The sequence below is a fragment of the Paramacrobiotus metropolitanus genome, unplaced genomic scaffold (genome assembly GCF_019649055.1).
Source record: "Paramacrobiotus metropolitanus isolate TYO unplaced genomic scaffold, Prichtersi_v1.0 Parri_scaffold0000225, whole genome shotgun sequence".
NCBI lineage: Eukaryota > Metazoa > Tardigrada > Eutardigrada > Parachela > Macrobiotidae > Paramacrobiotus > Paramacrobiotus metropolitanus.
Genome location: NW_026570445.1, coordinates 2,173 through 23,808, shown reverse-complemented (window position 1 = coordinate 23,808; position 21,636 = coordinate 2,173). Strand labels below are relative to the sequence as shown.

General features: G+C 46.1%; 3 protein-coding genes and 1 long non-coding RNA gene across 14 annotated transcripts; 1 reads left to right on the top strand and 3 right to left on the bottom strand.

The window, feature by feature from the left end:
* Nucleotides 1-3,658: 3,658 nt before the first annotated feature.
* Nucleotides 3,659-9,430, bottom strand: LOC129601270 (uncharacterized). Of its 6 annotated transcripts, none has more exons than XM_055500043.1 (4): nt 8,613-8,741; nt 5,356-5,643; nt 4,833-5,026; nt 3,659-4,651 (listed from the first exon to the last, which is right to left on the bottom strand). In XM_055500043.1, the coding sequence occupies exons 3-4, from the start codon at nt 4,977-4,979 to the stop codon at nt 3,989-3,991; spliced, it is 810 nt and encodes a 269-aa protein (XP_055356018.1). In that variant the 5' UTR covers nt 4,980-5,026; nt 5,356-5,643; nt 8,613-8,741; the 3' UTR covers nt 3,659-3,988. The 6 variants fall into 6 exon arrangements, with proteins under 6 accessions (XP_055356018.1, XP_055356016.1, XP_055356014.1 ...); XM_055500041.1 differs by having other exon boundaries at nt 5,332-5,550; nt 8,579-8,740; XM_055500039.1 differs by having other exon boundaries at nt 5,332-5,643; nt 8,613-8,740.
* Nucleotides 9,431-11,296: 1,866 nt separating this feature from the next.
* LOC129601272 (uncharacterized) lies at nt 11,297-13,573 on the top strand. 2 transcript variants are annotated; one of them, XR_008692202.1, is made up of 4 exons: nt 11,297-11,427; nt 11,566-11,709; nt 11,813-12,847; nt 13,160-13,573. It is a non-coding gene; the product is annotated as an uncharacterized LOC129601272 (long non-coding RNA). The 2 variants fall into 2 exon arrangements; XR_008692201.1 differs by having other exon boundaries at nt 11,360-11,484.
* A 909-nt stretch (nt 13,574-14,482) lies between these two features.
* LOC129601264 (uncharacterized) lies at nt 14,483-16,885 on the bottom strand. 5 transcript variants are annotated; one of them, XM_055500031.1, is made up of 3 exons: nt 16,459-16,885; nt 15,829-16,041; nt 14,483-15,194 (listed from the first exon to the last, which is right to left on the bottom strand). In XM_055500031.1, exons 2-3 carry the CDS (start codon nt 16,021-16,023, stop codon nt 14,922-14,924), a joined length of 468 nt encoding a protein of 155 aa, XP_055356006.1. In that variant the 5' UTR covers nt 16,024-16,041; nt 16,459-16,885; the 3' UTR covers nt 14,483-14,921. The 5 variants fall into 5 exon arrangements, with proteins under 5 accessions (XP_055356006.1, XP_055356004.1, XP_055356002.1 ...); XM_055500029.1 differs by having other exon boundaries at nt 14,486-15,754; nt 15,829-16,025; XM_055500027.1 differs by having other exon boundaries at nt 14,491-15,194; nt 15,829-16,025.
* A 2,755-nt stretch (nt 16,886-19,640) lies between these two features.
* On the bottom strand, nt 19,641-20,805 carry LOC129601273 (uncharacterized). Its single transcript, XM_055500044.1, has 2 exons — nt 20,630-20,805; nt 19,641-20,554 (listed from the first exon to the last, which is right to left on the bottom strand). Exons 1-2 carry the CDS (start codon nt 20,715-20,717, stop codon nt 19,935-19,937), a joined length of 708 nt encoding a protein of 235 aa, XP_055356019.1. The 5' UTR covers nt 20,718-20,805; the 3' UTR covers nt 19,641-19,934.
* Between the last annotated feature and the right edge of the window lie 831 nt (nt 20,806-21,636).

Here is a 21,636-nt window from a genome sequence, read left to right as displayed (position 1 = left end):
AGAGCTGCTAATTGGCAGAGGAAATTTTGAGCCGCTAATGGGATCACCGCTGCCTGAACCAAACGCTAACATGCTGAACGACGAAGGAAAGCGGCACAGCGCATACAGGTTGTTGTTTGGCTATATTCCGGAAAATGACCCACTCCTGCATTTAATTTCCAAAGAGAAACCTGGACAGTTGGAATTCCCTATTACTTTTGCTGATTCCCTGCTATCTGCAAGTCTCCGTAGCGTCTGGAATTCGGCTGTAATTATGTTGCGAACGCAAACCATTGTCCGGGATGAAACGGAACCGGGAAGTACTGAAAATGTTAGCATCGTCATTCACGACAAAAAAAGCCGTTCAACCCAAGGTGTGTCCTGGAATGCAACGAGCAAAACTGCCAGTTGTGGGTGCAGCGAGTTCAAGCGGATTGAAATCTGCAGTCATGCCTTAGTGGCTTCGCACAGTGCCGGACAGTTAACTGTTCACTTGAACGAATTTAATAACCGCGAAATCGGCTTTCTAGCGGCTGTGCGTGCAACGGAGAAAAGAGGCGGATGCAAAGGTCCTACTGTTAAGCGCTGGGGTGATAAGAAAAGAACGGCTGGTGGCACATTTCGCGAAGGGAAAGATGAACGGAAAAAGATTCGAACAACTGGACCGGAAACCCACGAACCGTTGCTCGTGCCCTGCTCTCAGCCAGTGCCAACTTCATCGGTAAGACCATGTACTTACAGTACAGATACACACTTACGCAGCGTAAGTGCAAAAAATATTAAAAACTAGAATGTTGTATAATAATTGTATGCTAATAGTACGAGTACATTAATAAGGTAACGAGTACTTACATATAAAAAAAATAATTGTATGGTGCAAAATCCGGCATGGCAAGCACTTTTAACAATTTTAAAGTGAATTTCAAAAATTTTAAAATTTATTAAAACTTTTGGGAAAACGATATAGACGTGAACGTTCGACTTAGTGGCCGTGTGTCATTTGCAGGCAAGTTTCAAGAAGATCGGGTAATAACTAGACTTTGGTGCACAATAATGCATTTAAACTTTTCACCCATTTTAGTATTTGATATCTCGGCAACCGGATGTTGCGCGCGCAAACTGTTTCCAGAACAATGTATGCAAATCATTTAGCTTTAGAAAGACATAAAGTACTACAAAGTTATGTTTTAGTGTATGTATTTACAAAAGCGAAAGTTTTAGTGTATGTATTCCATTTTTGGATCTATGTACCGGGCCATTTTCTTTAAATGATAACCAGTAATCCACAGCTGTGACCACAAAGGTGGTCAAAATGAGAAAACCGATAATTTAATCACTACAAAATAGCTGCAAAATCGCAATTCAATAAAACAGATTAAACAATTAATTAAACAATTTAAACGAATACGACTAAATCAATATCCTGCACTAACTTTACTTTGTAAGAAACGTGCATCGCCAAGTAAGTACTTGCGGCATCGCACTTACCGGGACGCGGTCAGGCACTTCCCTTAGAAAACGGTTTTTTATTTAAGGACAGTATGGGTACTGGGAATATTTACAAAAGTATTTTCACAGGCAACTGCCCAGAAGGCGTGGCTTAAAACAAATATTTTTTTACATTGCCTAGTTAAGCTGTTTTGGGCGCGCATTTCAATTTTTGTAAATCTTTTCGCAGAAAGTTCGTGCAACAATGCAGCTGCAAGAAAAGAAGCTGGTGAAAGTGGCTCCATGGCTAGAAACATCGGGCCCTTTTCGAGTAGAGGCTTGTGAGCCAGATTATACGGATTCGAAGTGCTACGGGTGTGACAGGAAGCTATGTTCTCATGATGTACCCAAGTTGGTTCTAGTGCGCAATGAACCGCACTACATGAAGGGCATGACCGGGTCGGCGAGGACGGCCACACCAGTTCGTCCAACCACATACCATTTCAACCGAGCATGCGTCCGAAAGCGGCACGGGGATTTCGTGCTAAGCAATGTCTCCCGTTTCACCAACACAATTCTCGAAAATTGTGATTTGGACGAGGACGACCAAGAAGTCCTCCAGAAGTTAATCGAATCTTGCCGGAAATGAAGTAATCATTTCCATAAAGCCGTGAATGCTTATAAAATGTAAACGTATTAATGGTAATAGTTTGAAGTTATAACAAGCTTACAAATAATAATAATAACATAATAATAATAATAACATAGAGCCAAAGAAGTACTTATATCGGCTGCATTTGTAGGAACGATGTGATGGACCGCAACATAACAGTTTGTATTTCGCCCAGACTGAACATTCAGACAAATTTTCTTTAATAAATTCCTTCATTAAGGGCTAGCCCTGCATTCTATTACTAAATTAGGTAACACTTTTAACACTGAAATAATCAGCTGTCACCCATGAAAATTGCGTAAGGGAAAGTACCGGATTTGTTGACAAAGCACTGCATTTTTCAATAACGAACCAAATGATTTTCTTTCGTTGTTTATGAATTTTGTCAAAAAATTTGTTGACGTTCAGTCTGGGTTTGTGGTATCCTGCTCCTGCATTTACGTCTCCTCACATCTTGGGATGGATATTTGTTGATGACGCGGCTTATGAGACATCGATGTACCAACTAAACGTCTGGGTCTTTTGCTTATTCAATATATATTTCCACCAATACTTTTTGTTTTATGTTTTGCAACGGTTTTGGTTGTTTGATTTGCTCATGATATGATTTTTGAACTGCCCATACAAATATTTTTGTGTTAAGCAACGACAGCAGGTTATATTCCGTGCAAATGTTTTCCATAATTAATTACCTTGCAGCATATTAACCCGATACTACGGCACCTTTAGTTTATGCGGATATGATTGTCATAATTTTCAAATAAAAACGATTTTATACGTGAAATACTTACGAACTGAAAAGTAGTGTCACCGGAGCGCAATTAAGTACATAATTTCGACTACTGTACCTGATAGTTTATGAACTACCGCCTGGGTTACAAATGAATTTAGAATTCGCCACTTTACAAAATACTACGCATTTCCATTCCGCAGGAACATTGTTCCGTTCCGCTTGAAACATAATATTCCGTTCCGACTGAAATTATTATTCCGTTCCGTATTCCGAAAATTTTATTCCGCATATTAGTATTCCGTTCCGAGAATGCATTCCGTATTCCGTATTCCATTCCGACCAAAGGTGTAGGCCGTGCGCCGGCCACTACTGTACAGAGTCGGTACTTGCGGTCTTTGCCCATAATGAGCCCTTTGGCCTTTGGTACACAGTCTTGCGCTGAAATTTTGTGGAATCGCATTTCACCGATAACTTCCCAACCGGATGTTGCGCCCACACACAGTTTTCACACCGACGTATACACCGGCCATTCGGCAACGGAATGCAATAAAACGACACAGAAATACTCTAGTGTTTGGGAGTGCGCACCAGTAAAAATGTGTGTTTTTCAGTTTTTGTACCCGAATTTCGCACAACATACCGGGTCACACCTTTAAATCCATCTTGTCGGCGCCTGTAGTCGCTGTACCGGATGTACTGGCTTAAGCTTTCACTGAACTGACGCAATCTGGGGCTGGCCCATGTGCAACAAATACAGATCATAGTTATAAGATTCAACAGCTAAGTAAACATGTGGCAGTCACTGACAATTAATTTTCTAGATTTTTTTAAATCACCGTGTACAGATACTGAGGCGGAAAACAGTTTCGGTAGGAACTGGATGATGGGCCAGCGGCCGAATAATTCATTTAAAACAAGAAGCCACCGGAATGTATCGCACAAACCGTTTAGAATCAAATTCAGCGGAAAAATCCGTGACTATTTCAGAGTGCAGAAAATAAGCTCTAACAAAATTCCTTGCTGATTTCGTGGTAGACAAATGCAACCTCAACGAAACTGCCGGACCGTTCCACGGTAAAAATCAACCGTCAGAGATACAGCTGTAAATGAAAGAAAGCTCATCTGCACGTGCACGCAGACAGTCGCAGTCGCCTAAGCGCCGGCTTAATTTGCGGTTAAATGACGTGCAGATAGGCTTCCTGCATAATCCACTCATCCAGCCGGCCGTTGATGCGGAACCAGCACTCGTACAGACCGGCGTCCTTATACGTGACACTGTTAAACTTCATGGTGGCGTTGCAGTGACCCTCGTCATCCCGGCCGAACTCAAAGCGCCCTCCAAAGCCCCACCACGGCCCGGCCTTATCGGCCACCTCCGGGATGGAGCGGGCTATCAGCAGATAACTCCCCGTGCGCCACAGGAAGCGGGTTTTCAGGAATCCGGGGAGCAGATGGAACCGGACGGGGCAGACCATCTCCGCGGGGTCACCGTAGCGGACGGTGATGTTCTGCATGGGCCGGTGGAAGACCTCGTGGCGGGCGAGGGTGACGGTGACCCAGTAGCGCTGCGTCACGACCAGCTGCGTCCCGTCGGAGTGCAGGCACTCGTACAGACCGGTGTTGGAGTAGGAGAAGTGCGGCAGTAGGATGGAAAAGGCTCCGGTGGCCACATCAAGCATTTTGCCCCGCGTAGCAAATCGCAACGAAGCTGAATCCTTCGTGCAGTTGCAGCAATAATTCGGTTCATTGAACGTATCGAATACGGCCGTGGTAGTGGCGCCCAGGGACACAAGCTGTCCGTTGTAGGTGTACGCCGGCGGAATCGCGGTGTGGGAAACCTGTTAGTACGACCGACACCATTGATACAAGGATAACGATTTTCTAGTCGGCAACAGCACGATATTCTCAAGATCACCGACCAGACGTTGCAGTCCCGTTACCCGGGTTGGCTGCTCTTGATGTAATAATAATAATAATAATAATAATTGCCCCTTGAAGCGTCGCCTACACGTAACACACCGGTGTCTCGCTGGCCGCGCGGCTGTTGTTGCAGGGAACGACCAGAGTGTCGCCTTCCGGCGCCCGGATGAGCTCCGTGTTGGGCGGCCATTCCGCGATGGGGAAGCTGCGCGAACTCGGGCCGCGACCGTAACCCTGGAGCTGCATGACGCCGCTGCCGTTGTGCGCTTTGGCTGCATTCAGTATCTCGTTGACTGCCAAAGAGAAGTATACTAAAATAGTGAAATGGAATAAAAAGTAAAGCTGTTGCGTTGCTTAGGGATTAAGCGGCGCAACTGCTAGCTGCTTAATCCTTAAGCCACATGCATACACAGGCAGCAACGAGATTTTGTACGACCGCGTCGGCATTTAAGTTGGTTTAAGATACCCAAATATGTACGGGTAAAATGGTATCGTTTTGGGTGAAAACTAATAGTATTTCTGAAAGACACTTGGGGAACTAGATGGCCGACCAAAGAGAAGGACTCAGAGTTCTGCTCAGAAATTAGTGTTTTCAAACTTGTGACTGAATGAATAAGGTCACTTCTGGTGTGAGTAAGCGTGCTAGAAGACGACGAAAAAATTTTAGGAGACGGCGATGCGCCCCGAATTTTTGGACGCCAACAATTTGGCTGTGAGCCCGCAATATGATTTTCCTTTCTTGATAATGCAAGCTGCACACATCAAATTATTGATACACGAATAAGTGCAAAGTGGCAGAAATTAGGCAGCTTCCAACCTTGTCCACAAATTTCTTAGTGCCACCGCTCCACGGTCCGTGAATCTCGAACGCCGCCGCAACGAAATCGTAACGTGGCATCAGCCAGCTGTGCTTCGATAACTTTCCCCTTTCAGCTAACTCCGCAGCGGCTCCAGCGTTCACGGAGGTGCGATCAATGTAAGAGGCTGCGAGTGTGTCAACGCAGGTAACATCTACAGCCAGTGGTTTACCTCGTGCCCAAGGTCAAGAGTGATGACGTCCGGCCTTTTGTTATCTTTAACCGACAGGCCCTTGGGCTCCATTCTGGCTGGAAAGCCCGCTGTCTTAAGGCCCCGGGCGATCTCACCGCTAATACCGTCGTGCCTTGGCAGTCTTCCTGCTGAGCGCTTGCAGCGAAGTCCATGCCGGCCCAACTCATCGACTTGCATGCCGCACACACATGCGTGAGGAGTTACTATAGGCGCTCCTAACCGTAAAGCGACACTTATTCTGAAAGCCGTGTCATCCAGTAGGTTTCCGAGACAGGCAGCGGGAAGTGCGTGAATCCAAACACCGGATTCAGGTACCGATACAGCTTTGAGATGGGCGATCTGGTCCTGTGATCCACGCATTTTGGTTAATTCGGAGTAGGCAGCGAGTGTTGCGGGCGTATCCCATGCTTTCTGCACGTGACGAAGGCTTTCTGCCGGAAGTTCATCCGTCCCTGTTTGCAGTTTCCAGGCGTAAATAGCGCAAGTCACATCCGTAGCCGCTAGCACTGGGCACAGTTTCGAGATCAGTGGGCGCAACGAAGAAGCCGAAGCCAAGTAGGCTGAGGAAGCTAGCTCTTCGGAACGTCTGATACCCAAACCACCTAGGCGCACGGGTAGGGATGCTTGAAGCCACGTCGAATAATCCATCTGTACATTGGTGATGCGTTCCAGTGCGTCGCGGAACAGCTGGTCCAACCTGTACAGCTCTTCTGGGAACATCCATGCAAGTGAGGTGCGCAGAATATGCACGACTTTTGGCACGCCCAAACAGTTCTTGAGCAGGAATAACGCCTGATGATTGGGTATGAGTAGTAGTCGTGTGCACATAACCTCCAGTTCCTCAATCTTTTTCCCTATCATTGGCACAACTGCTGATGGCAACAGCGGGGATCCCAGTAGGTTAAGCTGGTCTGGAGAAACAACTGTCAGGGAAGGGAAAACGGTAAGAAAAAGTTGAGCAGCCGCCGTTCTTTTGGCTTCCGTTCCACCACAGAGAAACAATTCGCACTTAGAAATGTTGACTGTGAGACCAATCTTTTGCGCTTCCAAAATTAGCAGCTGGAAATTACGGAGGACACTAGACACGTCGCCTCCCAAAGTCCCATCGTCCATATACCAAGCGTTCAACATGGTATCAAGCATTTTTACGATGAGTTGGAGCACCAGGCAGAACAGTACTGGTGCGAGAGGATCTCCCTGCTGCACCCCCGACTGGGACAAAATCCGTGTTTCCCCGAGTATGAGCCAGGAATGAGTAGCGTAGCACATTCGAATGAAAGGATAGTAGTCAGGGAAGAATTCAGCTACAATCTTCAGCAAGTGTTCTCTCGAAACGCAGTTAAAAGCGTTAGTAAAGTCGATTTTTAAGAGCGCTTTTACGTCATTGCTGTAGCACAGGAGAAAATCTCTGGCGGCGTGTATAATTCCCTCGGCGCCTTTTTTGACGCCCGCGCCTAGCTGATGTGGTTCAAGATGCTGCGCTGCGATCGGCCGCATACGGAACTCTACGGCTTTGGCGGCGATGCGACGGTATGTGTTACCAACGGCTATTGGACGCAATCCGCCATCTTTCTTCCGTAAGGCGATCAGCCGGGCTCCGCATAACATGGGGACAATATCCTGCGGAATGTTACCCGACAACATCAGGTTCAAGACGTCGGTGAGGGCCTCGCAGAGCTCTGACGCAGTGTCATCCATTCTGCTACCGATCATGTCCAGCAGATGTTGAGGGCGAAGAAAATCTAGGCCTCCGGCGCTTCCTCTCGGCATCGCTTCTAGGACGGCGGCTACTTCCGAAGGCGTCAGTGGGGTGCATGTGGCTGCCAGGGGTTCAGAGGGGAGTTCTGGAATTCGGGCTGTGGGGTGCTTCTGTCTCATGGATTCGATAACATCCGGAGTGATGGTAGCTACCGTGTCCGATGACAGGAGGGTACGCACTGCGCCACTAATATTGAAATCGTCGATTTGGACGCCAACGCGCCGGGAAATGTCGTCGTCCGTAGTGGCCTGCCTAGGCTTACGAGAAACAGAAGGTTCCACAACGCACAGGTCGCCGTTCTCGAACTGTGCTATCCGGTTCCGTATGTGTGTCGTCAATGATAATTTACGGGCCTTTCTGCTGTCGCCTGGGAGTGACAAGATGGCGGACGGGGCTGAAAGCAGCTTTAACCAGGAGGTGGCGTCGTTATCTCTCACTACGCTCCGCAACAGCTTAGTCAGCAATATAGCGACGGACGACCGGGCTGCCTTTGGGATACGGCGGATGATCCTGCAATTGGCACGAATAAACTGCGGCAGCGGCTGCGTACTGTTGGGCGTCGTATGGTTTTCTCTTTGGTCTTGGTCTGGTGGGTCCCCTGTGGGAATCCTGCCATATCCCTCTGCTTGACGCTGTATACATTTTGCGCTGCCAGGGTGCCTCCCGGGTACTTTACAAGAGAACTGGCAATCGGGGCACGTCCAGGTCATTTGAAATCTGCTTAAGAGAGATCGGCGGCAGAAGGGAAAAATCGCAGGGAAGAATAAGGGTACTTACAAAGTGGGAAACTGTGGGGACCCGATAACTGCGGGACAAGCTGCCACGACAGCCTCCGAAGAAAAATCTTCAGACAGAAAGGCCGGACGTCATCACTCTTGTACCTTGGGCACGAGGTAAACCACTGGCTGTAGATGTTACCTGCGTTGACACACTCGCAGCCTCTTACATTGATCGCACCTCCGTGAACGCTGGAGCCGCTGCGGAGTTAGCTGAAAGGGGAAAGTTATCGAAGCACAGCTGGCTGATGCCACGTTACGATTTCGTTGCGGCGGCGTTCGAGATTCACGGACCGTGGAGCGGTGGCACTAAGAAATTTGTGGACAAGGTTGGAAGCTGCCTAATTTCTGCCACTGGCCAAAAACGCGCCAAAGAGTTTTTTCGGCAGCGCTTGTCTATACAGATACAGCGTGGGAATGCGATATGCGTAATGGGCACGATTCCTGAGCAAGACAGTATAGAGGAATTTTTCTTGTTGTGATTGGGGTGTATCTGTTGCGGATGATTGTTTCATTGTGTTTTTTATTGTTTGTTTTTTGTCTATTTACTATTTGTTTGCATCATAGAAACACGTTTCTCCATAAGTGCAAAGGGCATTTCGAAAGTGAATTTCACTATTTTGTATCTCCCGGCATTAACGCATTCAGCTAAACATCACGCGTATCGTTACAAAGGTCCGTAGTATTACAAAGAATACCAACGAAGAATTTTCACGTGCTTTTCCCCGCGCCAGAACTACGCTGATTTACGTCGTTCAACGCTGATCCCTGTTTTTTGAGTCGCACAGGAAAGACCTCCCGGGAGAAAGGCCACAACTACCATCGCCACAGCAGCAGGAGCAGCCACGAGAAACCAGCCACCCATCATCGACGATTTAACGGGAATAAAATGATCAGACAGAAAAAAACACAACGCGGATGAGTAATAGTACGGAACCAACGATTATCGAACCGTTTGCTGCGCCCAAAACAAAATTCAGATCCGACACGGCGAATGTGTTGACGCTTAACTATAAAGTTCAGTAAACAATTAAACATCAGAATTAATATCCCGCAGGAATCAAGATTACCTGTTCAGCTCCCTGGGACGGGAAACTTAGAACAGCTGATGGCAAAATCTGTATAATAATTTGTTTGCATCATTGCATGTATGGCACTGGCAGTGCGAGACTGCGAATTGTCTTTTACTTGCGGTCTGTGACGCAATTTAACCACCCATTATGGCAGCGTGTATGGTGGTCTTCTGCACGCGTTTCGGCAACCGATCGGTATAGCTATAGCGGGCATTGACGTAAGGCATTAAGGCAAGTGGCCCGGTAGATAGTACCAAATTCGTGTACATGCACGAATTCTTTCATTTTCGCGCACTCCCAATCCCTTTTTTCTCTTGTTTTAAAACATTCCGTAGCCAAATGATTTGTTTACGTCAGCGTGAAATCCGTTTTCGCGCGCAACATCCGGTTGCGAAGTTGTAAGGGTCACAAAATTCTAAAAAATTTAAATGCATTCAGTGTACCAAAAGTCTCATTATGGACCGATCTCCTCACATTTTGCACGTAAATGCACATACCATGAAGAACGTTTTTACACCGATCCAGTCTTCCATGACTTTTTTCGAATTTTAAAATGAATTTCATTTTAAATTTGAATAACATGCTAGAACAGTGAATCGGTGTAAAAACGTTCTTCGTGGGTATGTGCATTTACGTGCAGAATTTGAAGGAGATCGGTCCATAATGAGACTTTTGGTACACTGGAATGCATTTAAACGTTTTGGAATTTTCTAACAACCATAACTCCCGAACCGGATGCTGCGCGCACAAACGGTATTCACCCTTAAGGCATTAACATTAACGTAACGTAAACTTAAGGGATTAACGTAAACATAAAAATTAATTCAATCTTCGCAGCATAAGCTCGCTGCTCAGTTGTATGTATCTGTACTTATGGTCAAAATACATGAGATCGATTGTACGCACTGTCTTTAAAACGTAAAAGTCAATAAATCCTCATGATACAGGAATTAGAACCTGTTAGTATACAAAGTAAATTGTGTCGACAAAAAATTAATCTTCTACCACTGCTTGTGCCACATTTCCTCAAAAAGTGAAGTTCAAGTCATATTACTGTTACACTGTATCTGTATATAAGATCAAAGGTGACCGTTCGCTAACTTAGGTCATTTTACAGTCAAATAGTTTGTTTTGTCGGGAACGAGAAAAATTGAACAGTGCAGCAGTCAAGCTGAGCAGTAATTCGTAACCGAAAGGTTCCGAAAAGTTACACACATGCAGCCTATATAACAGCGAATTTGAAAAATGTTGCGCACATCGCCCGGAGTCCAGTCAGCTGTACAACAGCCGACTGGCATTCTTATCCGCATTTTCGGATCGACCGACATCCGGCCATTGTTAACGGCTAAAGGTCACTCTCCGATGTACAACGCATCGTTACCCTTTCCTCACCGTCTCCATTCAGTTAATTGTACTTTTTTCGAAAGTGAACACACTTGGCTGAATAACCCTCTGTACTTATAACAAACATGCAGTCCGCCGATTGCCGATTGGGCCAACTATAAGCCAGAGCAATAAGCAGTCAAACTATTAACGGGCCATCGCTAATGAGGTGTCATTTCGGCTTCCTTTGTGGCATTTCAGTAGAACCGCGCGCTCGCCTTTTCCATACGCGTCCCAGGGAAAACTGGTATCCTCGGTTAGATTTGGAAATGTATACGGTGATCAGCTGCAGTTTTCACGCCCATGCACAGAGAATGCGTAACGGTTACTGTGGGATACAGTAGTAACTTTAATACGTACTAGTACGTGCAGAAGCGCCGAATCCCGGCGTTACTTTCGCAACTGGCCCGCCCCATCGGTCGCCGGCAAGACGGACGCAGAGCGGTGCGGGAAACGGGTTCAGCGCGCAATCCCGACGCGGCGCACGGGATGCATATCGATTGTTTATACTTTATCCCATCTTCCCGATCAGCAGATGCTGCACACGGCACCACACTGTTCAGACATTCTTGTGGATTCATTCTACCTGTCTAAACCCGGCCAGAATTCATAAGTCTCTAAATTCAGATTAATACTTAATCTTACAGTTGCAGGTACTTTTGACGCTCTTGCGTAGTTCACAAGTTTCTTCTTTTTTTTCTGGCAGTGGTGTACCGGTACGTTAGGATTTGAAGACTGTACACGAAATCTCACTTTCATCATAAAACAGTGTGTTTGACTTCTGCTTTCAGTGATGGCCACGCCTTCCAGCATGGATGGAGAAAGTGATGGCACTGGACTTGGAGAAGGTTGGTTCACTTGGTTGGAGGGTTGGAAAGCCTGGGAGGTCAACGTCGCTGTTACGCTAGTTTCTGGAGCCATCATGTTACTGCTCTGTAAGTGATAAAAACAACTAAAGGCGTCGGAAGACTGAGAAACTGTTTCCCCAACCCGTCGTCGACATCGGCTGGGCTAATGCTGCTGATTGTATTGGTGCAGGTCATGTTGTCGGCAGTTGGAGGCTGGTCAACCCTTACCGCAAGGACCCGCAGAAAGAGGCCGATCAGCAGCAGAAACTGATATGGACCGAGGTGGTCTTGATCGCGGTGACCCTGGTGGTGGCCCGTGCTTTCTACGACCACGGCCGTGGTCAGTTCCTAAAATGGTCTCCTTAGGTCCTTCCTTCAGCCAGTGCAGTCCGCGCATCTATGACAAGCATAGAACATTGCAAAATAATCTAGTGCCTGCGGAGTACATTAATCACATGATACACCTGGGCTTAGTACGTCCGTATCAGATTAAGAACGTCGGTCTCTGTATGATGAATGAGTTGCCGAATGAAATACGCAGCGCATCTTGCTGCATCGAAATCTTGCTGAATGTTCCTGATTAAGGGAAGTGGGCCGGTACATGGTACCAAATTCGTGTACATCCACTATTCTCCTAATTAGCGGATTTCCAATATTCAAGTGTATATGGCGTATATGGTGTATATGGTGTATTGGTTGTAAAATAAGTATTTTCAAAAAAGACTGCCATAGACCAGATCTGCGCTTCTGTAGTCTTTTCTTTCTGTTTCTTGTCAACACGCTCAACAACTAATATTTAACTTATAATTATATTTAACCTTGATTTAAAATATAATAATTACTAGTACCGCTGCGCATGGGCCGTTCTGCGTCATTTCCGGTGGCACTGCAGAATGCACATGTCCCGCCCTCCTCGATAGCCACACCCCCTCCGCTGTCTGCCGCCATCGTCCTGTCGTCCAATCACAGAGCACCAGCGGCCAGCTTTCGCCCAGTCGATATACAGTACTAATCGTATATAGTCACTTCTTCTCTGCCGTCGGTTAGACGCAGTTAAGGACACTTGCTACATTCCTTCGAGGGACTCTTATGCGTGCATGTGGTCCGTGGATTATTCAAACTGTTAAGGAAAAATTGTTAAGAGCACTGCAATTTTAACAACTTCTCTTCAACTAATGAGAACTACTTGAGTAGTGTTCGCAATCTTGTTGTTCCCGATCGGATGGTGAGTGTAAATTGTGTAATTAACAAGTAACGCCTAAAGGAGTTTTTGTGCACTGATCCACGTTGTCCAATTTATTGAGATTTGGTTTTTCTTGTGTTTCTTAGGTTTTCTTGTGTTCTTCTCTTATATTTTTTAGATTTGTGGGCAATTCATATTGGCCGTTGTACTGAGCAAGTTATTAATTGAATAATCATTAGAATTACCTGTGAGCAGTCTCACAAATCGCTGCACTGCTAAGCTGTAGCACTGCCTGTACGAAGTACTTATTTAGGACTCCGCTTTGTCTAGCCTTTATCTTGACATCTCTATAAGGTTGGCCTCTCCTCACTCTTGACTCTGGAACATGCTTTTAAGAGTCAGCTACCTCCATCCGGTTATTCCATCCTTCGGTTGGACCAACCAGCCTGCACCGGAAATGCTGTGGATTGTTCAGCCGCACTGTCAACGCCTGATCGTCGGTGGACGGGAAATGGCATTTTTACTCCATCTATGATCAGGCTATGGCATGTGCGCAATGCGCGGAACACTTTTCCCTACGATGTGCTCGGGATCCGGCGGATGTGCTGACGACCAACCCGGCGCGATTCCCCTTCACCTTCAGGATCGCCAACCGGAGCTTCTTCAGCGAGGGTAGGTTGTAGCAGATGAACCGGTGCTGCTTAACCGGAAGTTTGTAACAATGCCGTTACAATTTTCAGTTCGTCTTTGCTCAGTTATTTCGGTATCCGGCTTGTCACATGAGCAGTGAATGACATAACACAACATCGCCGCACCTGTCTTCCTGTACATTTGTCCATTAATGTTGTGTAGGATTGATTGCACTGGCTGAATTTGCTGAATTTCCCGAAGAATGACTTTGGAAGTGAACATAATTCTCCATACAGAATACAGGAATTATACGAGCACATAAAATTATTAACCAACGCAAAATAGCACAACTACATACAACGAAGACAACTTCAAAGTTACGTTTAAGCGCTACGCGTTACAACGCAGGAAGTCGTCGGATGGACGCGCAGTTTTAAATGGCGGAAACTGAATATACACATAGTAAACCAGAAAACTGAGTTGATCAACTCTCTGTTAATGGGTGCATGAGGTAAGGAATCCAAATGTAACATGTCTTCGCTCGGTGAAATGCTTTCTGAGCGGACACAAGAAAAGCGGTCCACTCAGTTCTTGCAGCAGAGAATTAGGATTGCTTTAATGCGAGGCAATGCTGCATGTGAACAGGAAACGTTCTGTATTGGTAAGTGGTTGGACGAAGTGTATTACGTACTGAAGTGGTTTTATTTCTTAACTTATCTGTACTAATTACTAACTGTGCAAACATGTAATGAACTAATTTTAACTAGAATCATCCACGCCTAATTGGCACACCAAAGCTTTGCAAGCAGAAAAAAATTATATATGTAAACATGTCATTAAGATGAAATTAATGTCTCATTTTGCAGTTGTTGTGCTGTGTTGTCCATGGCAGAGAATGCAGAATGTACTATGCTCTTAGATTTGATGTCTTCCAGGCGGGTATCCGCTATCAGCGGTGAGAAAATTTGCAGTTTTTTCTCTTAGTCATAGCAGCAAAATGAGTAACAGATATGTGCGCAACAGTCGTGCCACAGAACAAGCGGGCTGCTGATATTTGACAGTTGCTACTTGTATTAACAATATTCGCAGTACGTACAGAATTACAGTAGTCAGCCAAGCCGGGTACAATATACACCCTTTATACACACTTTATTGGACAGATGATACTTAATGGCACATTAAGGGAAGAAGATTCTAGACACGAAAACTATACAAGAAAATTTCATTCGATTTATCTATCCAGCCCTTCGATCCTGCCCCACACCAACGCGCTACCCCGATGAATATCTATCGACAAACGCGGTGGTAAAAGTTTATGCGAGCCTGCTTCGCCGGTTGTCTGCTCAACTCCGTTAAACAACAGTAATACGCACACTACAGAAGCAACACGTGTGACGTGACAGAATTGCCGTATAGCTTAAACGGGCATACACAGGCACAAAAAGCCACAGATCAACATGATCGGTAGAAGTATCAACGGTTGTGATTAAAAGACGTGCAGGTAGGCGTTCTTCCACGTGACCATGTCAATCTTCATCGTGGAACTGCAGCGACCCGCGTCATCGATGCCGAACTCAAACCACCCATAGAATCCCCACCACGAGCGGGCCGCGACCGCCGGGATGGATTCGGCTATCAGCAAGCAGCCTCCACTGCGCCACAGGAAGCGGTTGACCAGTCGTCCGGGGAGGAAGTACACTTTCGCGCACTCCCAAACACATTTTTGTTTCGGTTTATGACATTCTGTACTCTGTAGCCACTGGCGTCAAAACCGTTTGTGCGCGCAACATCCGGTTCGGGAGTTATGGCTGTTAGAAAATTCTAAAAAGTTTAAATGCGTTCAGATGTACCAAAAGTCTCATTATGGACCGATCTCCCTCAAAGTTTGCACGTAAATGCACATGGCCACGAAGACCGTTTTTACACCAATCCAGCCTTCAACAATTTTTTCGATTTCTAAAATGAATTTTACAATTTTGAAATTTATTTTAAAATTTGAAAAACATGCTAGAACATTAATTGGATCGGTGTAAAAACGGTTTTCTTGGTTCTGTGCATTTACGTGCAAAATTTGAGGGAGAGCGGTCCATAATGAGACTTTTGGTACACCTGAATGCATTTAAACTTTTTGGAATTTTCTAACAGCCATAACTCCCGAACCGGATGCTGCGCGCACAAACGGTTTTCACACCAGTGTACACACATCTTCTGGTACAGAATGCCATAAACCGAAACAAAAATGTGACTGGGAGTGCGCCAAAGTGTAAATTTTCGTGCATGTACACGAAGTTGGCACCATGTACCGGCCCACGTCCCCACCTTATCGTATACGTATAGCCGAAATCAGACGAAAAACGGCAATATTACAGTCGTAATGTCGCATACACGAGTACCCTTAGCGTGATGTTGTTGGTGATGTGGTAGGGGAATGGGATGACCAAGGTGCCGCCCTCGGGCGCTCGCACAACCTCCGTGCCTGGCGGCCATTCCGCGATCGGGTATCCCGCCGACGTTGGGCCGCTTCCGTGCCCCTGCAGATGCATCCTCCCGCTGCCGTTACGGGCTTTGGCGGCGTCCAACATCCGCATGACTACGCCGAAAAACAACTAGATTAAATGGAAAAGAAAATGAGCGCAGCAGATGGAGCGACTGGTTTTGCAAATTAATAGCCGGAAAGCTAAAAGCATGCAGCTTTTTAGCCAAATGCAGCAGGTTTAAAAATTCGGAAAAAATGTCGATGTGAACAGCAAGGCAATTTTGATTCGATTTTGTAACATTTTTCACATAAGATTCTCTAAGGAAAAAAAATTACAAATCGGGGACGCCCACCGATCAGATTTTGATCATCAGCATCTACAGGAGAGAATAGTTTTCTCTACAAAACTGTAATATCTTCTTAAGGTCAACTAAAACATCAGGGAAACGCGGTACTTTTATTTCTCCGTCGTCCTTTACAATAAGTCTCTGGTAGGCGCTGAAAGACTACAAATTAATTTTGACCTACCAAAACTGCGCTGACTTACGTCGGTCGACGGTGATCCCTGATGGTTGAGGCGCGCACGCCAGTCCTCCCGGGAGAAAGGCCAAAAGCACCACCGCCACGGTAAAATATCCCATTACCGACGACGACGATGTAACAGCGATAAACTGGACCGGACCCTTCGTACTGCGAACCGGCCGCCCCATCGTAGAAACGGGTATGATTACTGTTAGACATTTCCCAACATACGATTATTCTTAGCACGTTGCATCATCTTGCAGGCTTGGTATGTAACGCTGCTAGCTACTTTATGTTCTGACGTTAGACGTTAGTCATATTGATGTTCTAATATTATCTGCAAGCTGGCTGCATCTGTGAATAGAAATCAGTACTTCTCGACTCATTAACCTTCAAATCTCCACAAAGATGCAGCAACACTTAGAGCAAAGGAAACAACTTTCGAAACAGCTAGCCGAATAAAGCAAACGCAAATTCCGGCTGTGTTTTTTTCTACGCCAGCCAATCATCAGAGAAATCTATCTTGGGAACGCAGTCTAGATCTAATCGCCGTGCAGGGAACGGCACCGCTGCCAGCTGATCTAGATCAGCTTCATATTATTGCACAACCTAAGAGTATAAAGCATCAAAATCATTCTGAATACACGGTTCACAGAACTGGTAGCAGGAATTCTGTAATGAATACTAACAGCCTGGTTAAATAATTCAAACAGAATCGTGTACAGGGTAGTCTAGCGTAGCGAAAGTCTAGGGTAGCGCTTTTTCAGACCGATTGGTCCATTCACTGTAACCATTCCCTAGCACAGCTCATAGGGATCCGGGTGGTCGTCAGAAACCGATTTGCATATTTGTAGCTGCTGTGATAACACGGAATGGTCTGTACGTTAGCCACACGTACGTCGATTATGATGCTCAAAGGTCACAGTCGGTTTTCCGCTCAAGACTGCGAAGACTTGCTACGATAACTGCACATGTAAATTTATCCATCAACACCGTCGTCGACTCAGTTGTGGTTTGTGAATATTATTTTTAGCGCAGTGGACATGTCGATACTAGTATTTGTTGTAATGGTATACTGTAGGTCAGTTGCATTTGGGTACGTAACTGTCTGTTTGGGTCCATACTTTAGTTGTAATTCGGAATGCAATAGAAATCTTACCACAATCGTAGAAAAAGTATGCACGACAGTCGGCTTTGTTGTAGCATTTTTTGTTGTAATTCTCGAAAGTATGGACGCGACAGTTGCAGGAAAAATGTTGTATTTCGGAAAATTTGTTGTAGATTGATGTTGTAGGAGGGAGGGGCTTTTCTTCCTTCCTACAACAATCGGAGCAAACTAGCCAATGGGCAGTTTTGCCAGAATCACCATAATATGTGCAGCTCTGTTACATGCAAATGAGGCAATTAATAATACTCGTTTAGTTAATGCTGATGTTATTTTTAATTCAACCTTGTACAAGCAAATGCCATTTACAATTAAATCCCAAATACCAAATAGCTAGAACAAATAAAACAGCTCTTCTAGCTCTTTTGAGCAACCAACAGTTACTGATTACTTGATACAATGCTGATTACTTGATATCATTGTGATGTAATCCCTTAACTGGTGATAACAAACCTGAAACCGCACTGAACTATCAAACTACAAAGTCAGTAGAATTGATTTAGCTCCATTTATGTTATGATACTGTAGTTTTTTTTGTAGATACTTCAGTATATGTATATAGCATGCGACCATGATTGATTTACTGATTTGTAAACTATGTATTCGTATGATGAAACAAAATAAAATCCTGTTGCTTCCGCCTAATAATAATAACAAGAATAAGCGGGCTATATCCGCCAATCTCGTCTCTGCTGGGCTGGCTCAAATTTAGTTGTGGTCAAAGTATGGCCGGGAAGTGTTGCAGTTTGCAAAAATTTTACAACATTACTACAACGACCTGGAAACTACGACTACGATTGTTGAAATCGTAGTTCCCATTTTATGACTACGATTTGTTGTACAACTTTTTCTTACAACTGAAGTGTTGACCTAGCATGAGGCGCGTCGGGTAACGAAGAAACGCGTAAAAACCTATCCATGACTCAGCGAAAGAATTATCGTCCAGTCGTCAGGCGGGTCGGCTTCCGTGCCAAGAAAGAAATAGGATTGCATACCAGTGTTTGATTTGTACTGCTTCATCCTTCTGGTCCTGCTTCATTGTTACAAACCGGACCTTTTCCAATTTCCATGAAAACGTTAAACGCGCATTAGCATACGGATCGTTTTTACACCGAACCAGCTTTCCACCATTTTTTTTCAGATTTTGAATTACTTTTTAAAAAATTTTGAAATTTATTTCAAAAGTTTAAAAAAAATGTCGGATGGCATGCAGGCAGAATGATAAACGTATTATGCATAACTGATAAACGTATTGCATAACTGCAACCACCTTTCTGCCGGGACAGTGACGGCATGCACTGCCTGTCACAATGAGCATGAATACACTCAATGGTTCGGTGTCATTGTTAGATCAATCGACAGATTCGACACCGACGGGTTGGCTCGGCAGATTGGTGGATGAGTCGTCCACCATTCTACCTGACTTCGGCAGAAAGCGGTAGCTCATCCGCCAATCTGCCGAAGGTCGGCAGACTGGTGGATGCGATTGCATTACTGTAAACATGCGCCATCCACCCGTCCACCTTTCTGCCGGCTATATGCGGTAACCGACGGACGGATACCACCAGGTACATGGGGTGTGAGTAAATACGGCTACGGGGCAGCTGTGCATCCGGTTACAAATACCACCGTCCATATGTGCATTTGGTGCCGGTTGCCGACGCACGGACAACACAAGTTATATGTAAATATAGGCAACGTGAGTATAAACGCCCACTGCACCCCTATTCGCTTTCATATGCGGTCACCGACGGACGGATACCACCAGTTACATGGGGCGGGAGTACATACGGCCGCTGCGCATGTGTGCATTTAAAAGAAAAGGCAACTGCGCACGTGTGCATCGAGTGGTGGTGACCGACGGACCGACACCACATTTTCCATAATCACTGAGCACAGGAAGATCTGCGCTACGCTTCGGCCGATAATTCATAAAGGTCACCAAAATGTGTCATACTGTATATACTGCCGGGAAATCACCGTGTACCAAGGTACACCGCATTAGGTTTGATTGACTGATTGAATGTTATTGAGTAGCCAAGCCGGGTACAATATGCACACTTTTATTGGACAAACCATACTTGAAGGCAAATTAAGGGAAGAAAACACGAAAACTACAACAAGAAAATCTTATTCAATTTATCCAGTCCTTCCATCGAGCCCAGCAGCGACGCCGCGTTACCCCGTTGAATTTCTATCGACAAACGCTGTCGTAAAAATTTATGCAAGTCTGCTTCGCCGGTTTGCGGCTAAAGGATACAATTCGGCACTATCACATCTCCTTATTCTAAATCGCACATTCCGAACCCGAACCGCTAGCCAAACGGGGATTGAGATTAAACGACGTGCAGATAAGCTTCCTGCATGATCCACTCATCCAACCGATCGCTGATGCGGAACCAGCACTCGTACCGCCCGGCATCCTTCCACGTGACCCTGTTGATCTTCATCGTGGAGCTGCAGCGACCCGCGTCATCGATGCCGAACTCAAAGCGCCCATAGAATCCCCACCACGACCGGGCCTGATCAGCGACCGCCGGGATGGAGTCGGCCATCAACAGGTAGCCTCCGCTGCGCCACAGGAAGCGGGTCTTCAGGTATCCCGGGAGGAAGTTGAAGCGGACCCCGCAGACCATCGCCGCGGGGTCGCCGTAGCGGACCGTTACGTTCTGCATGGGCGGATCGAAGACGTTGTGGCGGAAAAGCGTGGCGCTGACCCAGCGCTGCGTCACCACCCGCTGGCTGCCGTTGGAGTGCAGACACTCGTACAGGCCCGTGGCCGCGTAGGTGAAGTTCGGGAGAAGGATGGAGAAGGCCCCGTGTCGAAGTCGTCGAATTGGACCTCCATGGAGTAATTGGCCGGGAAGTGATCTTTCGTGCAGTTGCAGCAGTAGTTCACCTGTGGGGCACCGGTCAGGCGCGTCAGGAGTCCGTTGCGGGTGAACGCCGGCGCAATCTGCATATATTTAAGCACTAATATTGCAGAGTAGAGTATTCAGTATTCAAGTCCTGATGTCGCATACACGGGTACCCTTAACGTGATGTTGTTGGTGATGTGGCAGGGAATGATCAGCGTGCCACCCTCCGGCGCGCGGACAACCTCCGTGCCCGGCGGCCATTCCTCGATCGGGTATCCCGCCGACGTTGGGCCGCGACCGTGCCCCTGCAGATGCATGGTTCCGCTCCCGTTACGGGCTTTAGCGTCGTCCAACAACCGCATCACTACGACGAAAAACCAGATTCAGTGGACAAGGAAATGAGCACAGCAGATGACAACGCGACATGATCCGTTGGCTACAGGACGCTTGCGCTAACACTTTGCACAGCACAGACATACAACACCTAATACTTACCTAAATACAGCAGACATACATGTATGATGTATCAATGTATGTATGGAAGAACTTATCACGTTGTGCGTCATAGAACAATTAACAATTGCTGTGTCGGTGTATCTGAACTACATAGATTGACTTCGAGTGTTGCTTTTACTTTGTTAACAAAATCACAGCAAAGCTGCCAAGATAAACAACATCGGGTAGTAATCTTTCCCGAATTCCGACCAGCCAATCTAACAGCTAGAAATCGGACCGACTTGGAATCTCAGACCGAATTCAGTCAAGTACGTATCCTCATTGTCCGTTAATCACCGTGTTGTCCGTTACTATCGTTTTGACCACCATTAATTTTCGCCACCAGTCATTCCGGCCAACTAAGAAACCTAAGAAAACTAAGAAACCGAATTTTGGCCACCATTTAATTTGGGTGGGCAAAATGAATGGACAACCGACAACCCACTGTGGTGACTAATGAAAACATTCTGTGGCATACCCTTGCAAGAAAAATATGTAATCCTCGATGATTATACGGGAATTTCGGTGAATTGCATAGTCTCCAGCAGTGTCTAACCAAGCGCCCGTTGTTTTCACGGGCTCGGTAAGACACGGAAAATGGCCCCCGACGCACCCACACGGAAAGCGCTATCGGGAGAATGGAGATCCCCTGTTCGGGGCGGGAGCGGGCGGGAAAATCGACAGC